Source organism: Pituophis catenifer, unplaced genomic scaffold, assembly GCF_029215685.1.
Source record: "Pituophis catenifer annectens isolate HBS135680 unplaced genomic scaffold, rPitCat1.0.hap2 SCAF_7, whole genome shotgun sequence".
In the NCBI taxonomy this organism is placed as follows: Eukaryota; Metazoa; Chordata; class Lepidosauria; order Squamata; family Colubridae; genus Pituophis; species Pituophis catenifer.
Window position 1 is genome coordinate 55069926 of NW_027256887.1, and position 24340 is coordinate 55094265.

At 35.6% G+C, this 24340-nt stretch overlaps 1 protein-coding gene across 1 annotated transcript in view; it reads right to left on the reverse strand.

Annotated features, from left to right (window-relative positions):
• CDK17 (cyclin dependent kinase 17) overlaps positions 1 to 24340 on the reverse strand; it is a 99451-nt gene that overhangs the window by 699 nt on the left and 74412 nt on the right. The window contains exons 5-16 of the mRNA XM_070946696.1: positions 18660 to 18785; positions 14606 to 14662; positions 13656 to 13770; positions 10890 to 10984; positions 10141 to 10203; positions 7159 to 7282; positions 4622 to 4742; positions 4052 to 4149; positions 3689 to 3794; positions 2560 to 2602; positions 1539 to 1629; positions 1013 to 1090 (exon numbers count right to left, since the gene is read on the reverse strand). Of these exons, the coding sequence (XP_070802797.1) occupies positions 1013 to 1090; positions 1539 to 1629; positions 2560 to 2602; positions 3689 to 3794; positions 4052 to 4149; positions 4622 to 4742; positions 7159 to 7282; positions 10141 to 10203; positions 10890 to 10984; positions 13656 to 13770; positions 14606 to 14662; positions 18660 to 18785 (1117 nt within the window). The remainder of the gene's footprint in view (positions 1 to 1012; positions 1091 to 1538; positions 1630 to 2559; positions 2603 to 3688; positions 3795 to 4051; positions 4150 to 4621; positions 4743 to 7158; positions 7283 to 10140; positions 10204 to 10889; positions 10985 to 13655; positions 13771 to 14605; positions 14663 to 18659; positions 18786 to 24340) is intronic.

Sequence of the window (24340 nt, forward strand, 5' to 3'; positions counted from 1 at the left end):
CCCCACATGGCTCAGGGCCAGGTTAACTTCGAGACCACCTTCTACCACATAGCTCCCAGCGACCAGTAAGATCCCACAGAGTTGGTCTCTCCGGGTCCCGTCAGCTAAACAATGCCGGCTGACGGGCCCGCGGTGGAGGGCCTTCTCTGTGGCTGCCCCAGCTCTCTGGAACCAGTTACCTCCTGAGGTCTGGACCGCCCCCACCCTATTGGCCTTCCGAAAAGCGGTGAAGACCTGGCTTTTCCGGCAGGCCTGGGGCTGTTGATCTTGCTATTGCGATCTTGTGAGATCTGGCCATGAATAGTGTGAATGGGTTTTAATGTTTTAATTTTTAAATGTTTTTATAATGGTTTTTTTTTAAAATGCATTGTAAGCCGCCCTGAGTCTCCGGAGAAAGGCGGCATATAAATTGAATAAATAAATAAATAAATAAATAAATAAATAAATAAATAAATAAATAAATAAATAAATAAATAAATAAATAAATAAATAATAAAGTTGTGGGGCAAATAGGTGGAGGAAAGGGCATTGGGTATGTCCACCACCTTGAGTTATTTGTAAAAATAATAAAGGCGGGATACAAATGAGCAAAACTATGCTTAGTCATACATTGTGCTAAGTTACAGTATAGTTTGGTTCTGGTTTAGCATGATGTTTTAATTTAGCCACTGTGGCTTGGAAATTTACTATATATGGTTTAATAGTATTTGTGAATCATTGTGGCTTAACAACCTGCATCTTAAACAAATCAATGCTTAGTATGAGGAATGGCTCCAACATTCACAGAATGTACAGTACTTGAATACATCAGCATATGATGCAACAGTGCCAAGCTACTTAATAGTGTTTTTTTTCATGATCCATAAGATCATTTTATAAAAATCCAGATTTTGCAAACCTCTTTAAAGAAAATCTTGTTTGAGTAATCCATGGAATTCTAATTATTTAATAGGTATTAATTGTTCTACCTCATGCCATCTTGAGAAAGAAATCCAAATATTACTTTACATACCTGTCTCTGGATAAGTGGAATTTCGAAAGCCTGGATCTTTTTGGAGTTGAATTTCTTTCAAAGTGAATATTGATACACCTGAAACAATACATGTAGTGACTTTTTTTCCCCAAATAAGTGTCTCACTTTAAAAATATATTTAGGATCGTAAGAAAACTTTATCAAACAATATTTATAGAATGCTCCAATCTGAATAATCCTGAAGGATTTACAGGAACTGCAGCAAACAAAAAGAAAACAGCATTTTTCTTTCCTGTCATCATCCCTTCTTCCAATCCCAGCTGGACAAAAGCAGGAAGAGCTAAAAGCCCGTCTAAATTTGATTTGTACCTGATATTGAGTATCAATAAATGTCTTTCAGATGAAAGATACAAGGTTAATAACTGTTAGTTTAAACACAACCTAACTCAAGTGGATAGTTTTGATTCAATGTAGTATTTAGAAAGGTTCTTAATTTTCTGAGCAAGTAGGGTAAATCTCTTCAAAACCAAATGCCCAGCTCATATCAAAGGCAGAATAAACTTACTTTCTGGTAAAGTATGTATTTTAGTTCCAAGATTTCTGAAATATGCATGTTTCATAGCCTCTTCTGCCGATATTCTTTTCTTTGATTCATACTGGCAAACAAAAGGATAGAGACTATTTTAAAACACAATTGATGGATAGGTTTTATTTACTTCAAATCCCAATGTTTAGTCTTTAGTACCTATAGCTATAGAAGAATTCAGGCAAAATGACTGGGATAAAACCTAGGGAACTGCTATCAGTAAAGGTAAATGAAAGCCTCCAACTTTTCAGCCTGGGAAGCACATTTAAAAGTTTAATAAAGATGTACTGAACATTCTATAGGGGTCAGAAGTAATAGTGGAAATAAAATTTTAGAGGTGCAACATTACCACTTTCCATTCTTTTTAATGAAAGTGTTTAAAGTGGTAAAAAGCTCAAGTAGGGCAGGAAGCTTGTGGACATTAAGGGAAATGACAGTGGGTGCTTCTTGGGAACATAAGAAATGAACAAAACTGAAACAGATGAATTAATGGGCTGACTCCATGGCCTGTGGTACAAATACACTAAGACATATTGTTTGTTAGATTTTTGGTTTAGTATATCTCATTCAAAGACCCATTATTTAAAACTTTTGGCTTAGCACACTGGGTGAATGCAGCCTGAATTAGTTAGGTTCCACATACAAACGCAGACAAAAACTGTAGTATATTTTCTTGCCTTTATTTGTATATATGCGTGCATGTGCAAAATTATTTTTGCTGTTGACTTTCAAAATCTTTTAAGGAATTCATCATTTATGTACTTTTTCAGGGTTTTACTATATGAAATTATCAACTGAAGGAAGAAATATTTGATTGAAAGAAGAGATTTTTAACAATAAACAAAAAAGAAGCTGCAAGAGAAACATCTACATACAAGAGCAACATCTAAATAATGCTCTTTTTTGAACCATAGTTTTGTATTCTTATAATCTACCAAATAAAGAACTTGAAAAGTACTAATTGAAACTACCTGTGTAAAGAATACAAAAAACAACTTACTTGAAGAAATTTTACTATCAATTCAATCCCTTCTGAATCCAGCCTAGAAATAAACCATATTCATTGTTAATTCACATTTTCCAGTTTGGATTTAATAATTGAAATAATGTGCGTGCCTTTGCATAAAAGATACTTCCAATTTCAAAATATCTTGAATGTAATTATGGATTCTACTTAATACTAATAAGGTGATATGTATACTGTTATTACTAAATGCATTGTGTTAATACTATTATTTCATTGTATTTTAACATAAAAATAAAAAAGCAATACTTTTAAATAAACTGAAGTATCATGGAATTGGCACTGAAAATATATAAAAATGTATTACATATGCTTACCACCAAAGAAAAGTAATTTATTTTGAAAATGCAAGATTGTTTAATCACTAAATGAATGTAAGTCCACATGAACTGGAAAATAACTGTCAGTTGAATAATTGTCTAATTCTAATAGTGTAAAGGAAAATGTAAAGGCAAACAGATTCCTAAACAAAATTAATCACTAGAATATGGGTTTTCAAATAAATCACAGATTAACATTACTTGCTCAGAGTCACTGATTTGAGATTTCTTTATTGTGCAGCAGCTTTCTTTAGCCTTTATTTGATCTTTACTGAGTACCACACAAGGGGAATTCCACTTATGCACCAGCAACATCTGTAGCTTTTTTCTTTTTCTCAACCCACTTGAACAGAACTGAAGACTATTCCAGGGAAATAATACAATATGATGGGAGTGTCTAATTATTTAAAACTGGATTGCCATAACACATTTTTTTATAAAACAAAACAAACTATCACAACATGCTATTCAACAAATCTAGGTATAGTTATAGTTAAAATGTAGAACTTCAACAATGTAAGATTCCTGGAGTCAATTTTCACTTTTATAGTTGATGCCCTACTTATAAAAACTATTAATTCAGATCATTAGCAGATATTATACAAATTCAATTATTCTACTATTCTTTATGCAAAGGTACGAAAGCATTCTGGAGCAATATCCACTAAACAATGAGAATAATAATCCATTTAGAATTAATCCCTCAACAAAAAGAGTTCCTAGTGAGGGTTTTTTTCCCCCAGAGAGAGTACTTATGATATATGTGCAATTTGAACTTTAAATACCTTGGAGCGTGGTTGATCAAAGGTTGTGGCTTGTATTTGGGAAAGTTGTAATTCCTAAACTCATCACTGGAAGTAATGCCTGGCCATGTTTCTTGTGATGGAGTTCCTGAGTTAAAAGATTAAACAAATCAACATAAGGAGTACTAATCCCATGTAGACATTAAAATAAATAAAGTAAAATTTTAAACAACAGCTTCCAAAATAGATAACTGATTTTAACAATACAGACTTGAAATATCAAAATCATATCCCCCCCCCTTTATAAACATATAAACATTGCAATTATAGTGCAAGTCTAAATTTTTCAGAAATTCTCTAAATAAGAGCAAAATAAACTCACAGCTGTAAGCTAAACATATTTACCTAGAAGTCTGAAAATTAAGTGCAATTCATCTTCAACCGTTGACCCAGGAAAGAGAGGTCTTCCTGATGCCATTTCAAAAAATATGCATCCAACTCCCCTTTAAGAGAGGAAAAGCTCAATTATTGCAAAGGAAAGTATTTAAATATATAATTTTATTGATAGGTGAGATGGCTTAGTTAACCTAATCGTGTTAAGGTAATGAGGTCATGTAACTGCCAATGAGTTAGTATCCCAATAGTACATTATTATTTTTTCCTTGGTTATGAAAAATAAGGAACAAGATTTGCATTTATTTGAAATAAATTTGTCCAGTCTCACTATTGAAATTTTACATATGAAGATATTTAAAGTTCAGGGATTCAAATCAATTAAATTTTGAGATTTTACAAATAAGCAATGTTTTCTTTGCTTGCTTCCTTCCTTCTTCTTCCCCCAAAGTTTCAAGTGTGAACTAGAGAATCTCCAGTATTACTGCTTATTATTAACAAAGGTTACTTAAAGTTAAGGAGAAAAATATACAGATATGTTTAATTTGAAAGCAAGCAAGCAGGTTAATATTTGAAACTCACCACATATCAATTTGTGTGGAATATTCAGAAGATCCGAGGAGAACATCTGGAGGCCTATACCACAATGTGACAACTTCATTTGAATATGTCTTTGTAGGAACAGATTTTGCTCTAGCCAAGCCTTCAAAAATAAAGTGCAAAATGAATTTCCTTAGCCCTATTCCATCTTTCTTCAATTTTGCATAATTCTTTTTCATAGAAATTTCACATGGTTCAGAAACTATAGCTAAGCATTTGCTTGCTGCTATAAAACAGGAGCATTTATTTTTGAGAGACCAATGATATATAGTTGACCAGAATGACCAACTATATACCCCAGTGGTGAAATCTAAAATTTGTCACTACTGGTTCTGTGGGCGTGGCTTGGTGGAGGGGGGGGTAATGTGACTGGGTGGGCGTGACCAATTTTTTTTTTAACTTTTAAAACCTTTTTTTTTTACCTGTTCAGTGAAGTTTTTAAAAAAGCTTCTGCTGATCAGGCAACTCAGCTTGGATCATCAGAGGCATTTAAAAGAAAAGCGTTTTTTCTTTTAAAAGCCTTTGACGATCCCAGCTGAGCCGCGCAATCATCAGAGGCTTTTTTTTTTACCTTTAAAAGCATTTTTTGGCCGAAGAGGTTGTAGAAAAAATGCTTTTAAAGGTAAAAAAAAAAGCCTCTGATGATTGCGCGGCTCAGCTGGGAATGGGGGGGGAGGGGCAGGGATTTTTGCTACCGGTTCTCTGAACCACCCGCCTCCATTGCTACCGGATCAGGCGATCCGGTCTGAACTGGGAGCATTTCACCCCTGATATACCCTCTCAGCAACTTTCATTAGAAGTAAGCATGTATAATTCATGTGTGTGCAAAAACATGCCTGTTATATCCTTCTGGTCTCTTTTTTCTACTTTAGATGTATCACTCATGTTTAGAAAATCATGCATCCATGTTATGGAATTACTACTGCTAACAAGTCTTTCTGAGAAACACTTTTGCCATTTGTGATGACGCCTCTGCTAAACCTCCCCACCTATCCTAACAGCAGTCTCCAGACAACCATGCCCTTTCAACTATCCCTTTCCCCTGCAGCCTGGTGATTCAGGTAGAGATTAATGTCTTCCTGTACTGCCAGAAAGTTTGCATTCCTTTTTATGCATCTAGAAAGGGACAGTCTTTTATTAGTGCACAAAGAAAATACACCAAAATAAAGCAAAGGAGAAGAGGAAAAGAAGACATGAAGAAAAGAGAAAGACTAAAAATAAGAATGAAATCAACAAAATTAATTTTAGTTTCACATGTTTGACCATATCTAACTTCTGAAAGTGGTCCTCAGGAGAAATAAATAAAATATCCCTTGAGATGAAAACATTGTCCATCCTGGCACATATTCGTCAGTCCTACTAAGGAGGAAGCGCCTCTGGCAACTTTCTCCAATCTGGTGTCCACCCAGTGACTCTTATTGGCCATCCAATTTGGATATGAAGGGAACTGTATGCCATGTCATTTGAAAACAACTTTAGCCTATAATACAAGAGACTTAGAGCTGCTTTGTCAAGAAACTGCGCAAGATACTGTCTGCAGTATTTCTGAGTGTGAGTGGAAAGTGTTACCACAACAGGAGTCACAATGGGGCATAAAAGGGAAGATACCCTTATACAATAAACAGTTCCTTTACAGAAAGTACCAAGTGACAAAGGTGGAATAGGCTGTGCTTTTTTAAAAAAAAATCTCTTAAACATAATGCCCAGAATGTTCCTGGGAGGCTATAACAAGCAGAGGAATCTAATAAACTCTTTTTTGTAGTGGGTGGGCGGAGGGGAGGAAGCAGAGGGGCAAGAGGAGCCCTCTGTGTTTTGTGTTCTAAATATTCCCACTTCATCCTGCACATTGTGTGTGTTTTACCTTCCAAGAACAGTTTGATTTTCCCTATTATCTAAAAATTAATACTGGCTCTTAGACAATTAAGCAAGCATGTTTGGTCCTATAACATAAAGAGGTAGCAAATCAGAGAAGGAACACAATCCATAGTTCAAACTGAAACAGCGCTGTAACATGCTTTTACAATCAGGTGAATTACGTAAGATTAGCAAAAAGCATAGAACGCTAGAAATAGCTAAAGGCAAAAGCTATAAAGCATGATGAGAAGCTTTCATCATCATGAGGAATTTTTTGAGAGAAACTTTCTGAAAGAATTAGGACAAGAACGTGCTTCTCTGATAAACAAATAAATAATTAGTACAAAAAAATTATCAGTATATATTTGTCAGAATATTGGTAATAGCGCTAAATTCTCTTCCAAAATATTTTTTTTAGCATTTCAGACTGTACATTCATTAATGCATTAGCCCACAGGGCAAAGGCCCTTAAATCAATTGAGCAAAACTCAGCAAATGTGAATTGTGGCTATCTTGGTATGTAAACATGAATGTGAGTATCTGTGTACAAACACTCACAGACTAATATTCTTAAAATTAATGTAGGCATTGAAAGGTGTTCATAGAAGTGAAATAGAAGCAAATATTTTTCCCAGTCAAAACAATCCATCAGCTCTTTTACTAACCAAAATCTGCTAGCTTTAATTCTCCTCTTTCATTAATTAGTAGATTTTGTGGTTTTAGGTCCCGGTGTAGTACTTTTCTTCTGTGACAATAGGCCAAACCACGCAGAATCTGGTATAAAAATAACTGATAGGGGAGAGGGGATTATTAAAAGTTTCAGGAACGATTACCAAACCAACACTAATTGAATGTCACAGCTGCCAAGATAATACAACAATATGTTTATCAATGCATAGAAGAAGAAAAAACATTTGAAAATATAAGCTATTTTCATATGCAGGTTGTAATTAGTCTATTTATCTTTGTTACAGAATATAATAATTTTAAATTTTATCTATTTGGCTTGGAATGTATAACTTTCTGTCTTTGATTATCTTCCCTTACCCTGCAGACATCTGTTTAAAATGCAATAAAAGCCAAACCACAGGTTAATAAGCCTGCTGCATGGAGGAGGTTAGGGAGGTTAGGGAGGGTTGGAGGGGGGAAATGGGGAGAAAATGTAATTGTAAAACTTTTTCAATAATAATAAAAAAAGCCTGCTGCATGATGTGACAACCATTCCTAATAATGCATTTCTATCTACATTTAATCACATATTTCATACTTTCATAACCATGGAAAGTTTTATTTTAATGCAACTGTATTCCCTTCTCTGTTTTTCTTATGCTTCTGCACTTTGCTTTTTTATTTCTGGCTAACACCTACAGTAACAACCAGATGCTCAAAGACACTTCTTTTTCATACAGTACAGTGATTTTCTCATAAAAGAAACAGGCTCTGGCTTATTCGTATTCGTTACATAAGACATGCACACACACAATACCTTAGCATTCTGCTATATATTTTAGTGCTCAGGCATAGTTTGCAAAGTGGTTTTAGAACAAAAAGCTTCTTGCTGGGATTTGCAAACCAATTTTTAAAAGAGATCTGAAAACCATTATGTTCTCAGTGCTTTTCATGGACCTTTATTATTGTGTCATATTGGGCTACCCACCTTTCTACTCATTCTTAGCAACCTGGGATAAAATCCTAGAATCCTGCACATATCTTTTCCCCCCCTCATTTTTTTCAATCAGTGCATTCATGTCTCCAATTCTAATATCTGCAGAAATACTGCATAAAAAATGGGCAAATTAAAAATAAAACAAGCCCTGTTCTGAAGTGATAATTGCTGGTAACAATTATTAATTATTTGCGCAGTGACTAGAATTATACATTTTATTTGCCTTGTTTTATTCTTGTCTTTGATCCAAGAAAAGTGCATTTCCTGCTATTTATTGGCTTCCCACTATTTGTGTTGAAGGTAAATTATAGCAAGAGATACAGGAGTGATTCACCCAGGGGTACATTAAGAAATTGCAGTACTGAGCACGGTTTTGAATAATTTCTCATGCATAAACACAAATGTTCTACTCTCAGGTAATAATTGTCCTGCTAGATTATATATGGAAAACTGAGGCTGAAATAACATCACTCTCTCAGGACCCAATGAGTTTCGGCTTTTGTTCCACATCCAATATACTACTGGCTACATTAGCACTCAGTGCCATTCAAGAGGAAATTTGTGTGGTCATGTAATAACTGCAAAATAACTAGTTCCAGGATAGTTCATTTCGCTTATGTGAATAAGTACTATGAAAAAGCAGAATATCACTATCCCATTTTCCTATAACCATTTTCTAGCAACCCAGGGAACTCAATGCAGCCTGTTTGTCCACTCAGCCAACACTGTCTACTCCAGGGGTGAAATCCAGCAGGTTCTGACAGGTTCTGGAGAACCGGTAGTGGAAATTTTGAGCAGTTCGGAGAACCGGCAAATACCATCTCTGGCTGGCCCCAGAGTGGGGTGGGAATGGAGGTTTTGCAATATCCTTCCCCCAGGAGTGGGGAGGGAATGGGGATTTTTGCAGTATCCTTCACCTCGAGTGGGGTGGGAATTGAGATTCTGCAGTATCCTTCCCCTGCCATGCCCACCAAGCCACGCCCGCCAAGCCACACCACACCATGCCCACCAAACCACGCCCACAGAACTGATAGTAAAAAAATTTGGATTTCACCACTGGTCTACTCTGATACTCACTCAGCCGATACTGTCTACTGTCTAGAACTTAAGGCAAAGGGAAGTCTTTTTCATCATCTATTTCCTGTTCTTTTTCATAACCATCTAAATACCTGCCACACTGACCAGAGGAAGAGAACCAACTGAAAGCATTAAAGAGCTTTTGCAGAGTTTGCCAATTTATCCATAATGTTAAAGGCTTCCAAAAAGATTGATTTATATACTAGGAATACTTATGAGTTGCATTTGTCACAGAACAGGGTTTTTTCATCTATTTATCTTTCAATATATATAGTTATAAAACTTTAGTTATCCTGTCACATTGCTCTTGAAATTTTCTCTAGAAATGGTATTTTATTCTCTTTTTATAAAGGATTTTTAAAAGATGTTTGTTGCCTCTTCCATGTCTGGATAAACCTACCCATACCAGAAAGTTAAAGATTTACATTTGGAATCTATCAATATGTCTATCTGATATAAATCAACAGAATTTCAAAGAAAAGTTACTATATTTTCCCCAACCCCAACCCTACTCCCATCCACATCAAAAAAAAAGACCCTACAGGGTTAAAGTTGGAGACAAGAACAGTTGGATGGTTGTATAAGCCAAATCTGATGATGTTCTAGTACATTATGCTGTCAACCACATTTATTCTGTCAACTGTTGTTTATTGAGCACACTACTCTTACTTGAAAGAAAGTGTACCAATATAAAAAAAGTCTATTGGAAGGCAAGAGCCAATTTATAAAATCAAATTCCTTATATATTTATTGCAATGAGTCAGGTTCTCATAGTCAATGCTTAAATACATTTTAATAATGAAATTCATTTCCTAAAGAAAAAAATATTTAGAAAAATGTATGAACATGGATAGCATTTGTATTCAGGAAAAATTCAAATGGAAAATTAGAGATTAGGACTCACCTTTACATTATGCACACTCATAATGTTCCCACAGTCATCCATATATTGCTTTAGGTCTTTGTCCTGACAAAATAAAAATAATTTGCATTAAAGATAAGAAGGCATTTTATTATTTATTGTTAATTATTTACTTTGGTGTATATCCTACCTCTAATTCAGGACAAATGGAAGTAACATATATTAAACGTATGTTAAAAGCTAGCCTTAAAGGGTTTATTTCTTTAAAATTCTAAATTAGCTTTTTTAAAAGGGTCATCGAAGTAGTTACAATGCTGATCAAAATTAAGAAATTAGTACAGCAACTTTTGATTAATTCATTGTTTCATTAGCAGAGACAGATGATTAACAAAAATTTTCAGCTGACAGACCTATTTCTAATTTTAATCAGTATTTGAGAAAAAAAGGTTTTTGCCTTAAGCAATAAAACTCAAAAAACATCTTCATGTACATTTATGGTCTGAACATTTTGCTCACATTGAACATAATTAAGTGGATTTTTAAAAAAAATAATCCAAGGAGACCTAAAGAGATATACATGTCTTATACTAATCAGCTAGTGAAAAACATTTTTCCAGGTACCACTGTGAGTTCCTAGAAAACAATTAAAATTATGGCATCAAAAGACTACAAAAATTACCCCCCTCCCAGATAACTATTACATTATTATTATTTTGCTTCTTACCATATTTCTATCTCTACAGTTTTAGATGATTAAGCTAAACGCTTGAGAGAATTTTTAAAAAACTTACCAGATACTCAAATACAAGAGTTAATGATTTGTCTGTGTGAACAATATCATGTAACGTAACAATATTTGCATGTTTTAGATCTTTTAGCAATGATACTGAAAAAAAAGAACAGAATAAACTGTCAAATACAAAAATGAACTAAACTGTACCTTTTCAGGTAATCCTCAATTTACGATCACAATTGAGCTCAACATTTCCATTGCTAAACATGACAATTGGTTAAGTGAATCTGGCTTCCTCATTGACTTTACTTGTCATGTGATCACATGATCCTGGGACACTGCAATCGCCATAAATACATGTCAGTTGCTGTGTGTCTGAACACTGAACATGTGATCACAGGAATGTTGCAAAGGCTGTAAATTTGAAAAGAAATGATCATCAGTCACTTTTTAAAGTGCCATTGTAACTTCCAATGGTCACTAAACGAATGGTTATAAGTCCAGGATTACTTATGTTATTGGGTGTCAAATGTGTAGTATTAATTTAATTATTTTTCATTAATTCGATAAGTCTTCATAAGTAATTAGGAAGAATTGCTTCAGATCTCATGTGAGCACACAGCTTTATGTTATTCATTAAAACAGTGTTTTGTACACCTTAGAAAATATGCTGTTGCTTTAAAAATTATTTTACCTAATCATTCTTTTTCAGGTTTGGGTGAAATCTGAAAAAGGATGTGGCTGCTTTAATTAATAGCAGAGAGATACTCTTCTTATGCTAGGTCTAAAGCAGGGGTGTCAAACTCAATTTCATTGAGGATCGTATCAGGGTTGTGTTTGACCTCAGGGGGCCAGGGTGGGCGTTGCTGGGGTAGGCATGGCCAGGTGGGCAGGGCCAGGGAGGGCAGGGGCAGCTAGATGTCACTTGTGTCAGGGGCAACTGTGGTGGCCAAGTGCTGACTTCCCTCAGACCCTCCCTCACTCTCATTATTATCTCCTTCCTTCCTTCTCTTCTTTTTCCTTCCCTCTTCATTCTCCTTTCTTTTTCCTTCCCCTCTATCCTTATTTTTCCTTCCTTGCTCTCTTCCATCTTCCCATCTTTGTCTTCCCTCTTTCCCTTTCACCTTTCCTGTCCCTTCTTGCATGCTCAAATGCAAAAGGGGAAACATTTCTCCTTTTGTTTTGTTTTGCTTTTAGTTTGTTTTGCTAGCCCTCTGCCAGCGAAAATGGAGCCTAGGAGGCCACATGTGGCCCTCCTGAGGTACGTTTTCACTGGCAGAGGCACCGCGAACCAGTCCTTTGCTATTTCCAGGGCGGCCCCGCAGGCCAGATGGCCCCTAGGCCTTGAGTTTGACATCCCTGGTCTAAAGCACAGTTTTGAAGCACATACACTGCTTTGTAGTTTGGTTTAGGAACTTCACATACAGGGGAAAAAAATTAGAATTTGAATTAGAAATTAGAATTAGAAATTTGGCCTAAATTGATCTAATCTTTTCAGTGCAATTACACAGAATTTGTATTCTTTTGTGCTCAAAACATATCCATGAGAGGTCTGATCATCATCATCAAAATAGCTCAGATCCAGTTACATGCCCTTAGTTAATCAAAAGCATACATAAAAATCAGCAAGTTATTTTGATGATGAAAAGAAGGAAATACAATTTCTGAAGTAAATTATGGGCAAGTAACCACTTCATTTAAGAAAAACTGAGAATGAAATGAGCTCTATGAGACTGAAATCAGTGGCATCGGCAGAATTTCACTGCTTTTGTCAGCTCCATCCCTTTTGCAACATATATAACAGGGGTGTCAAACTGGCAGCCCATGGGCCGGATGCGTCACATGCAGGCCACGCCCATTCCGGCTCCACAAAGGCAAAAAATGTCATATAAGATAATTAAGACATTTCCTCCACCAAAAGAGTTGAATAAGAACGTAGTTTTCTGCCATTTATCTTAAATTTGATTATAAATACTCCATTCTGTTATTTAAACCTTACAATTCAATATATTCTTTTTTTTGTTTTGTTTAATTCTAAACCATTTTGCTTTGGTCATATGTTGGAGAAATAAGAAGCTTATTTCAAATTGGCAAAAATAATCAGTGCTTAATTTTCTGATACTAGAAGATAAACAATGGCAAAAATTCCCAAGCCTAGGCACTGAATATGTTAATTGCCCCATTTCCTGGACATACTTTGCAAATACTTTGCTTTTGTTTATGTTAAATTGGATGTTTTTAATGTTTTTTTGTTGGTCTTACTCAGTGGTGGGTTGCTACCGGTTTGCCCCGGATCGGGCGCACCAGTAGCGGCGGCAGGAGGCTCCGCCCCCGGGATGCTTCTGCACGCGTGCACAAGCAAACCGGTAGCAAACTAAATTGAAACCCACTGCTGGTTTTACTGTTTTTAAATGTATTTAAAATTTTTAACCATAATATATTTTCTGAATTGTAAGCTGCCTGGAGTCATTGACTGAGAGGAAGGAAGGAAGGAAGGAAGGAAGGAAGGAAGGAAGGAAGGAAGGAAGGAAGGAAGGAAGGAAGGGAGGGAGGGAGGGAGGGAGGGAGGATGGAAGGGAGGGAGGGAGGGAGGGAGGGAGGGAGGGGTTATAAGCAACAGGCTTTAAGCTTACATTTCCCCTATGTCCTAATTTGTTTCGCTCTGTGGAGAAGCAAAAAATGTGTAAAGCACTTTCCACTCTGGTGTTTCTGAACTAGAAACTATGCATATCAGGCCTATTAAACCTGTTTTTTCACATTAGATAGAATTATGTAATTGTAATTTCTGCTCATGTTTTTCTCCAAATTAAAAAGTGTTACTTACCTTCTCTAATAGCTGTGCACGGTGCACCCTCTTCATGCTCTAATCTGATTTCTTTTAAAGCTACTAGATTTTCAGTCAGTTTACTTCTTCCTTTATATACTGTTGCATATGTACCCTGAATAGCAAATGAAGAATGTACATGAAATCTGATTTATAAATTAAAGGGAAAAAATTAGAACTTTATTAGTTCAGAATCAGATACATACTAATTACTATATATTGGTTGAAAGAACCCAATCTCAAGGATGGTGTCATTGAAAGCATAGCCATTTATGCCCGATTCATAACAATCCCAATAGCTTCATCACTGCCAAACAATTTAGGGCCTTCTCACGAGATAGGAAAGTGTGTCTACCCATTCATATTATTAATCCATCTAGCTTAGTACTTTGTATTACCATGAGTATGTGAAACTGCAGTTCTCGGAAGCTAATGTTGTGGATTACTCTGGATCATTCTGTTTCTCCTCTGGACCATGCCAATCTATCCATTCCAAGAGTGGATCAGCAGTTTACCAGAAGTTAATTAATAATCTGGAACATGTTTATGCTGCACTGGACATGATAGTTCAAACAGGATTGCTTTAGAACTGCCCTATGTCTGTAATACCATTTGAAGGATTACATTTTGGAAAACCACTGGATTACCCATGGAACAGAGGGAGTGGTATTACCCTAGAAGAGTAACTGAAGGTAATGTTTCCAGAACAATATCTTTTGTACATTTCTACAAAGTACTGTACACAGGAACAACGTTCTCACTTTAAAGATAAATTAGGTGGGAGAAAAACTCTCTTCCTATCAGCTGAATATTATATCCATGTATACAGTACTTAATCATATACTGATGATGGTGTTAACTATCATGCACTGATGATGTCATTGCCCTTTATTGTCATTTAAAACATAATTTATACTAATTTTATTTATTGTTTAAAAAAGCAGACATACCTCACCAAGCTTTTCCAATTTAACATATGTTTCCATTTTTCCAAATCCAATTTCAGACTGTAATAAAAACAAGGAAAAAAATACAATGAATATAATTCATACAAAAATCAGATTGTCTTCTTGAAGAATGTCTAACATTACATTATATTCATAAGCACACCTAAAGCCATATTCCCTGAGCCATATTCATAACATTTGCATAGATAAGAGAGCTAGAAAATCACTTAGATACATGAACTTTGCTTGCACTAAATCTTTAGTAGTATTGTTTCCTTTGCCCATGTCAGTCTCTATTCACCATAGAGCTTTATAATAGAATAATGTGTGCTGTCTTAAAATGTTATTACTATCTCTATAAGGGCATATCATTATTGTTTACATATGATTAAGAAACCATTACTCTGCAAAACATAGGAGGCATAGAAAGTGTATTAAAAAATAACAGTCTTTTCATTTTCAAGGACTGAGTGCGCTTCAGTCTGATTATTTATACAAGGCCTGTTGAGAATGGACTAGAAGACACAACACTCTTCCCATGGAGGTCCATTCAGCTCAATCTCTTTTGCATTCCATAAACAGCTAAACTTAACAAAGAGCCATAGTTGATAGGGTATCTATCAGAGGAATTTTGGATATATTTTTGTTTATACTGGCTTTTATTACTCATTTACTTTTTTGTTTATACTTTTTTATTAACTACTTGTACGCCAGCAATATAAATACTGTCAAATAAAGTACATTTCTCTTGTTGTGTTTCATATTAATTAGCTATGGTAATTAAGTGCTGTTCACTAGGGCAGTAGTGAATAAATATTGCCACTTGGTGGGTACATTTAGAAGTCTGAGAACTTGACATGGGAATATTTTCTAAATGGCTAACTCAGGGGAATGCCTATTTGCAATATGATTCACATGGGGAATTTGGTGAATGATAACATCCCCATTTATCAGAATACAAATGAATGAGCTTGTTCTCAGGTACATTTTCAAGTGACTTGGGGCGCTCTCCACCACTGTTATCCTACTTTCTGGGCACAGGTAACTTCTATAGAAAAGCTTTTAATTTTTTTTTTTATTAACTCAGAATGTCTCTGAGATTTACATTGGAACAAGAGGTACTCGTGGAAGAAACATTTGTGCTTAAATGTATGCATTGAAGCAGCATGTCAGTTTCCCATTGTTGCTGCAGTAATTTTTAAGATTAAAAATCTTTCAAAAAAATTGAAATTAGGCTGTATGGGGAGTCTAATCAGGACAAAGGAGGCTTTCAGAGCACACCCACAGGGGCTGTGCTCCTGACCTTTTATTAGGAAATCAGTTGCACTGAACCCAGTGGGACTTATTTCAAAGTTTAAAAAGACAGTGCAGATGTTAAAAGTGATAACCAGCATCTTGAACTGCACCTGGAAAGCAACTGGAAACCAATGCAGCAGTGGTGTTTCTCGGGTTAACCGTGGGGCGCTCAAAACTGCATGTGCCACTGCATTCTAAACCAGTAGAAGGTTCTCTATGGATTTAAAAGACAAGCCTTTTGTGGCAGAGAATGGATTGTGGTCGTTGAGTGAAGCTGTCACATGGTGTTTCACTTAATTACGCTTTGTTCAACGACCGTGATGCTGTGCCCAATTATGGTCATTCCATCTATAGAATTTCTTGCTGCTGGGCTGGAAAAACATATAATCAGTAAAGGAGGGCTGTGTGTGGCACTTCAGATTTTGAAAGAGAAAAGATGCTTTACTTGAAAAACACTTATATATCAAGAGTTTGTCTTCAAGGAGCAAGGAACTCCTCAGGGTAGACAGCGTTATGGATGGCTCTGCTTTGAAGACAGAGAACCAGAATCAGATCCAGAAAGACTGACAGATAACAAGCAACCTGCTCCAGTAATAACAGACAGACTGCTGTCTGAGTAGGCAGAGGAGGTTGGACAGGCCAGTAATTGGCAGATACATCTACTGTCACTCTCTGAAGATGAAGGTGTGAAATTACCGCCCCCTTCCAAAGCATGAGCCCAGTGGGCTGCAAAGAGTAGCACAAAGGCACTCTGTAAGACTGCTCAAGTGGAAGGAATCCCATCCCACTAAATGAAACTACACCAGGGCTTTTTCTATTAAAACGGAGTAGCAAGCACAAGCTCTCCAACTGAAGACAACTGCTTGTTAATGCTCACTCAGTATACCTTGACTCGTGAACCCTGCAACTCTGATTTTGAACTCGGATTGGCTGACAATTCTGCTACAAGCTCTGATCTTTGGACTCTACCTGACTATTCTCCTACGTGCCACTTTGAATTTGAACTCTGGTCCGGAAGGTAACTTGTTTCTATAAGGCAAGAAGGTGAGTTTGCAAGTTTCATTTAGTAAACAGAGATTAAAAAAAACAAACACATCTCTTTGTGTAGTTGTGTGCATGCTTGACCTGGGAGAGGCCACTGAGACTGCCCTACACAACTGTGGACTGATCTTTGGAAAAGATACGTATTTCAAAGTACCCCTTTCCCCTTGAAACTGAACAAGCCTTTAATTAGATAAATTAATAATAGCTCTTTAGAACAAAGCCCTGGGGTGATGGGCAAATCTTTGGAAGACCCAAGGGATCAGGTTGAATATCTTATAGTCAGCAAGTACCTAAAAGTGAAAACATGATGAAACAATATTAAATAATGTTTAAAACCAATTTCTCTGTATTAATACATGGAGAATTTCAAAATCTATATAAACTTTTTTTTCCTATTTATTTAAATAGAGATTATTCTATCTTTACTCACGATGCTAAAACCTAGAGATCGTCTATAGGTATGAATACTCATTCAGAGGCCATTCAAAGTTTTGATGGAACTGAACAAAAGGGAATTTATGACCAGTACTCAGAGTTCCAGCTGTCACAGCATCCCGGGATCATATAATTGATCCAGGGATGAATCCGAGCATTTGGTGCCTGGCTTGTGATTACAATACTGTAGCAAGACAAGGTCATGTGATTGTGATTTCTGATATTCGCTGCCAGCTTCCCACAAGCAAATTAATGGAGAAGCCAGCGGGTAGTTGGAAGTTACTATTGCTGCTTTTTTGCCCACTCACACTCTGTAGCACCTGAATGTGGTTCCCTTCACTCCCTTTGCAGCATCTGTGCTCCTTAGCACTGCTCACGGTTACCAGTGCCTCCCTGCAGCACCTGAACTCCAGAACACTGCACAACCCTCATTTGCCTGTTGCTCTCACCGCCGGCTTGCTTGCTTGGGATTTCTGTCTCTTCCAGTTTAATGAACTGCAGATTCCTGAGTTACGATAACAACCAGAACTGCAGGGTTGCCATTTCTGGAGCCATGGAGCGCAATGGTTTGAATGTAGTATTGCAGGCTAACTCTGCCCAAAGCCAGGAGTTCTGGCTCAATATTGACTCAGCCTTCCATCCTTCCGAGGTCGGTAAAATGAGGACCCAGATTGTTGAGGGCAATGTGCTGGCTTTTGTAAACTGCTTAGAGTGTACTAAAAAGCACTATGGAGCGGTATGTAAGTCTAAGTGTTGTTACTCTTGATAAGCAATGTGGTCACATGATATCATGCTTTATGACATCTCTTAGCAACAAAAACTGTGGTCTCAATTGCTGTTTAATGCCTGTATTTTATAAACATGGTTTATTATCCACTGTCTTGTTATTATACTTAACCAATGTGAGATCCCATCCTCGCATTTGTCTTTCTGTTTTTTAAACAAATTTTGTAAGTATAATGGAGAAATTAGTTGGATTCACACTTTATAATAATAAAGTGTTTATATATAATAAACATAATTTATGTTTATAAGTTGACAGAGGATCTAAATTACTAGTTTGTAAATCATGAATTAAAGCTTAGTATTAGGGGGAATCTAGACATTGAGCCTTATTTAAGACAATATTAATACACCATTTAATTAAATGAATTATATCACACTACAGCTGCAAGTGCTCTAAGACACTTATCTTTTTGCTGTAATGTATCTAAATATCTGTGCTGCAATAAAAGTATGAAGGATATAGTAAAGTTTATTTATTGCAGGTAAAAGAGCTTACCAATGATGCTCTACGAGATCGTCGACTCATTGGTTGATCAAATGGTGGACTATTTATTTGCAACTTTTCAAGATATCCATCAGGTATCCTAATGTCTGCAGGTAGTGACAAGCGTTTATTCAAGTCCTGGAGAAGTAAACCAACACTAGTAAGAGGACATACATATTTTCAAAAATTGTTTCCATATAAAATAAAAATGTCAGTAAGTACTCAGTGATGTAGGCATAATCTGTTACTGGTTAAGAACACATAAATGAAGCAAACAGGCTGTTTCTATGGAAAGACACAATTGCAATGCTTCATCTGAGGTTAACAAATCTTTACTTCTCAAAATAGCAAATGAACCAGATTTTCTTCTTTTCAATAATTGTTATATGAGGTCTGTTATGAACAACATGCCTGTATGTTTGGATCTTTAAAGTCCCATAAGACCTTTAACCTGCTCATTTTCCAAAATATCTCAACTTGACAGTTTAGTGGTTGCATTCAAATCCAAACCTCTGGCAAAATTTCCAATGAATATTTCTAGCAACTCGATCATAATGCTGCTTCAATTTGTGAAATTTTGCTGTAGTCACTGATCAAGTGGTCAATTGTTTCATCCTTTTTATAACAAAGGCAATATTTGCTGTTGTTTGTTACATGTTGAGTTTTTGCCTTCATGGAACAAAGCTTGTTTTTGGCAAAGCTTGTTTCTTAAGCCACTAAAACAAAGTTTTCAGTTTCTTTCTTTAACACTCCTGAACTTAAACAACTCCAGTTGTGATTTTATTAGCTTTTCCTTCCATATCCTTCAAATATCTTTTACTTATATTCTTTCAAAACCACATCTTTTATTAAATTTTATATAACCGTAAAATCTCATAACTTCACTAAATTGAAAGTTAGTAGGGAGGGGCTAGGTCATTGTACAATGGTACCTGAGACCTGAAAATACCTTCTTGGCAATTGTTCATATTTATGACAGTTGCAGTGTCCTGGCGTCATGTGATCATCTTTTGCAACCTTCTGACAAGCAAGTCAATGGGAAAGCCAGATTCACTTAAGCACCACGTTACTAATGTAATAACTGCAGTGATTCAGTTAACAATTGTGGCAAGAAAGGTTGTAGAATGGGGCAAAATTCACTTAACAAATATCTCAGCAACATAAATTTTGGGCTCAATTGTCGTTGTACGTCAAGGACGACATGTAAATGTACATTGAGTCAGAGGTTCCCAAGACTTGGCCAATCAAGCAATCAGAAATGGTTCAGCTCAGAAAAACATGTCTGTCCAAGTCAGAGTCTAAAAGCTGGGAAGCAACAGGAAGAGGCGGAGCTTAACAGTTTGCAGACTCAGTCCTATCGAATAACAGACAGAGTTAACCCATTCCTGGCTGCTAGTCCCACCTTTATGGAGAAACAACTGCTCTAGTGAAAATTGATTTCCAAGTGTTCTGTGCTATACTTTAACCATGTGCTGAAAATTATTTTTTAAAACCCAAATGCTGAGACTACATGCTATAACAGGGGTTCCCTGGGCCACGGTCCACTATGTATTCGGAATTGGATTGCATGAGCAGTGGGTGGTGTGCACGCGTGAGCTTGACTTGTACAACTAGCGGGGCCAGTGTGTATCCACACGTGCATGCACGCCCATCGCTCACACAAGTTGAGCTGTGTGAGTGCCATCCCAGTTCCCCTCTTCCCCCTCCCCCACCGGGTCAAATCACACTGTGTTGGGGAGCACTGTGCTATAAGACAGAGTTAAGACTCCTACTTTTCTCTTGTATGAAAGAATCATAGGACTCTCACCAGTGAGTTTTTAAAATTTATGCTATTGTTTAATTCACAATAGACAATTTTATGAGATGAAAATATTTACATTAATAGTAAAAAGTTAATTGTGTTCAAATAAAATTGTGCTCAAATAAAAAATAATTCTAAATGTAAAAACTGTTCAGTTCTAAAAGTAAATGTAAGTCAATTTTGAAATATGAATCATGGTAAATCATTTCCTGGTTTATTATATCACTAAGATCAAGGAATGACAGGAGTACACTCAGCTAATGGAAATGAATAATACTTGCACAAAGTCAGTTATTCTACTGCAAATAATGACTCTAGGTAATTACTACGACATTTTAATCATCCTGTGTTGTTCAATGTCCTTACAAAATATAGATAAATGAGTTGGGGAGGAGTCTTGCACTGCAAAAACAGCTATCTCACACAATTTACATGACAATGGTTTCCTGCCTTTGTTGGTCTTTCAAATTTTCAGTACCTTTCAAAGATGGTGATGTTATACTGACCTTCTTCAAATGTGCTTTTCTGTATTGTTCACGATGATAATTAATCATCTTGACAAAACTGCTTATGCCTGTGATACAGGCACTACTACTAAGAAAGACGGAACACCCCATAATATTTGTAGGCCTCACCGTTACTTCATGATACAATCATTTAAGCATGACATTTGCCTGTATTTTTAACTCTGAAAGACTATGCAGTGGATCATTTTTTCCACAGAAAATACACTGCATTTTTATGAAGAATTGAATATTGGGCCAATGCTTTATGCATAAGGATCTCTGGACTGGGATGCTAACACAAAGTACTGGAAAAGGACTTTTACAATGGATCTAGCAGGGAAGAAAGGCGTGGAAGGGGGAGAAATCTCTGTGGCGTGAAGCTCTCAAATAAATATACTCAACTTCTTTATATTTCTATATAGTGTGGTAGAATGCTATCATCACTAAGTCTTTCCTTGTCAGAAACTGTTTTGCTCCTTTGAATTTCACATGACTTTCTAAGTCTCCCTTCCTAGGGATCGGCTGTACAACTCGAGATTTCGTCACACAAGCCCACATTGCCTAAATCATGCCATTTACATCTATGGTGATCTCATATAGCCTTTTCTAGGGAGTGTACTTTACACACATTTAAGATTCCAATGCATCTAACACTTCAAACAGGGCAGAGAGCATGAACAGACTGATTTTACAACAGAAATGTGTTACCACAAAAATGGGGTGGAATCACTACTTCATAGATAGAGAACATAAAAACATTTTCTTTAGCATTTTGAAATATTAGACTCATAATTGTAGATTCTTGTATACTTTTGGAAAGGTAATTAAAAATAAAAGCTTCCCTATTTTAATTAACTAGCCAGTCAATCTTTTTAAATTGTTAACTGAATACATCAGAAAAATGTCATGTTTAAAATATGTTATCTGCTGGACAGTACATAATGCCAGCAAACTGAAACAAATTTCTTATCAATTGGAGAATCCAAGTTTATAAGGCACTTTCTAGAAAGAAAAAAAATGATACTTAGAGACATAACGAGTTTCATATCCAAAATGTGATTTTAAAAGTGAATAAATAGAACCCTAACCCTATTCTATTGACAACAGAATTAAGATCTAATAGCATATGTAATTCAGAATCATAATGAAGAAATATAAGTTATCATCTTTGAATGATAAAATTAAAATTAAAAAGTAACTGAGGTCAGTGGTCACTATCTTGGATATTATACTTTGATTATTGTGTATGTTAAGAGGTGTAAAAGACTTTCAGTTTAGATCTTTAACTTGAAAGAATGAATGCAAATATTTCCCTCCCTTTTTCTAATGTTCTTTCAGATTTTACCAGCTTGCCAAGCCTTTGGTTATATTGTTGATACATTAGCTAAAACTATAGTAATACGAAATATTTATCACTCAGCGCAATATGGAAAACATGTTAGTTAAACATATTGGTTTGATTACTGATTTAACCAAATCATAATTAAGCTTTTGAGTCAGCTCTAAGATAATCACTGTAAAAACAGCATTTCTGTTTTTAATGAAGAAAATGTTTAATTCAGAAAGCCACAATGAAAAGAATCTATATTTAAATTAGAAACTTAATTTAAATATAGATTCTTAAATTGACAATTAAAATATTATTTCAAATTTTACTGTAATTTCCACAAATACTGGCATTCATACAGATTGTTATAAATGAAGGAAATTAAGTACTTTTTCCTCCTTTTGTTTACTGTCATGCACAATTCCGTTTTTAAACAGGAAAAGAGAAATCTGGGGAAGTCAAGAGCTTTCCCATTGTACTCAGTTTTGGAGCATTGTGCAGATTAATAAGCAGCATTAAATGAAAGTGTCATGAGTAAGAGATGGTCTTTCCAAAGCTATACATTTCAAACTAAAGCCTACATTACCATATTTTCAGTTGTAGCTCAATTTCCAAGGTTGTTACAAAAATCTGCCTAACTTTGATTTCCCAGTAACCTTGAAGTCCAAAGAGAGGAAATGCTCTTGAAGAATATTTACCTACTTCCTGGGCCATTATTTATTATTTAACTTTTAGTATTACAACTTTCATTCACACAAGTGTTCTGCAAACAGTAAATAAAGTTATTTTATGACTAGCCAATTCAATACAAGGAAATGACATCACTTGAGTGAAGAAACCAATTTTGGGTACACCTATATCTGCTGTTTGTATTAAGTTCTTTTTAAAAAGCAATTTGTGCCAGGAAGAAATGCTATTCAAAACAGTGAAGCCATATATTTTTATGCAACAAATTACATTAAAATTCCAATGATTTCCAAACAGTTGCTAAACGTGACTCAAATAGTTGAATAGTTTACAACCAAGATCCCTCAAGGACTACTTCTGCTTCATAATTGACTTTCTTGATCACAAAGGACTGCACTAAAGTTCTCTGCTACGTCATACTGAAGGCTGAAGTACATTTTGTGGGAACGAAGCAAAGGGGTTTTAAGAGGTCAGATCTAACCTCTGGAATATCCTTTCCTGACAAGTTGTTGGGCAAAATCTTTGGATTGTGCAAAGCTCCAATATGGCACATTCTAGAAAAATAGTCTATATTGCAGAAATTAGATATATAGAAAGAATAAATAGAAAAGAGTGGAGTGAATTTATCTGATGGTTATATACATTGAAAAATGCTACACTATTTTGCCTCACTGCCTATCTACCAAATGAAACAATAGCATAATTATTTAGCTTTGCTAAAATAATGACTATAGACTTCTTTGAGCTTTCTCTTTGCTAGATCACAATCATGTCTGTCTTACTAATAGCTAGAAAAAGACAAAGAACAGTGCCTTTTGTGTTTTTAGAACTGGATTTGGGGGGAATGGACACTATTTTGTTTTTATTTGCTTTCTTATTTCTTCCCAGCAAGTTTTGGGAAATATATATTTATTAAGAATACATTAAAATACATTTTGTCCTAGTTGACTGACAATTCTAACTCTAACCCTAGAGAGATACACTGCCTATTACAAATCTATTTATAAATGCTTGTATCAGACTCTAAATTATGTTTATTCATCTCATGGTTTCATATTTTGAGAAGTTGCTGCAATATTATTTTGATTGTCTGGAATTGTCATCATCATAGCTATTGGAATCAAACACATATTATATTAACCTATAATATGGCTTGGACTTTCAGGCTTAGTGTGAACCCTTCCAATAGTGGCTTTTTCCATAAAGTAGAACAAAGCCAACCATGGCTTGTCACAACATATAAATGCAGTCGCAATGTGCCATGGAGTATGCTGTTCTTCCTGTAATTTTAAAATCAACAGACATTTCAGAATCCTTAGATTTGGGTGTGACAGAACAATTTTCAGATAAAAGTATTTAAAAAAGAAAGAGG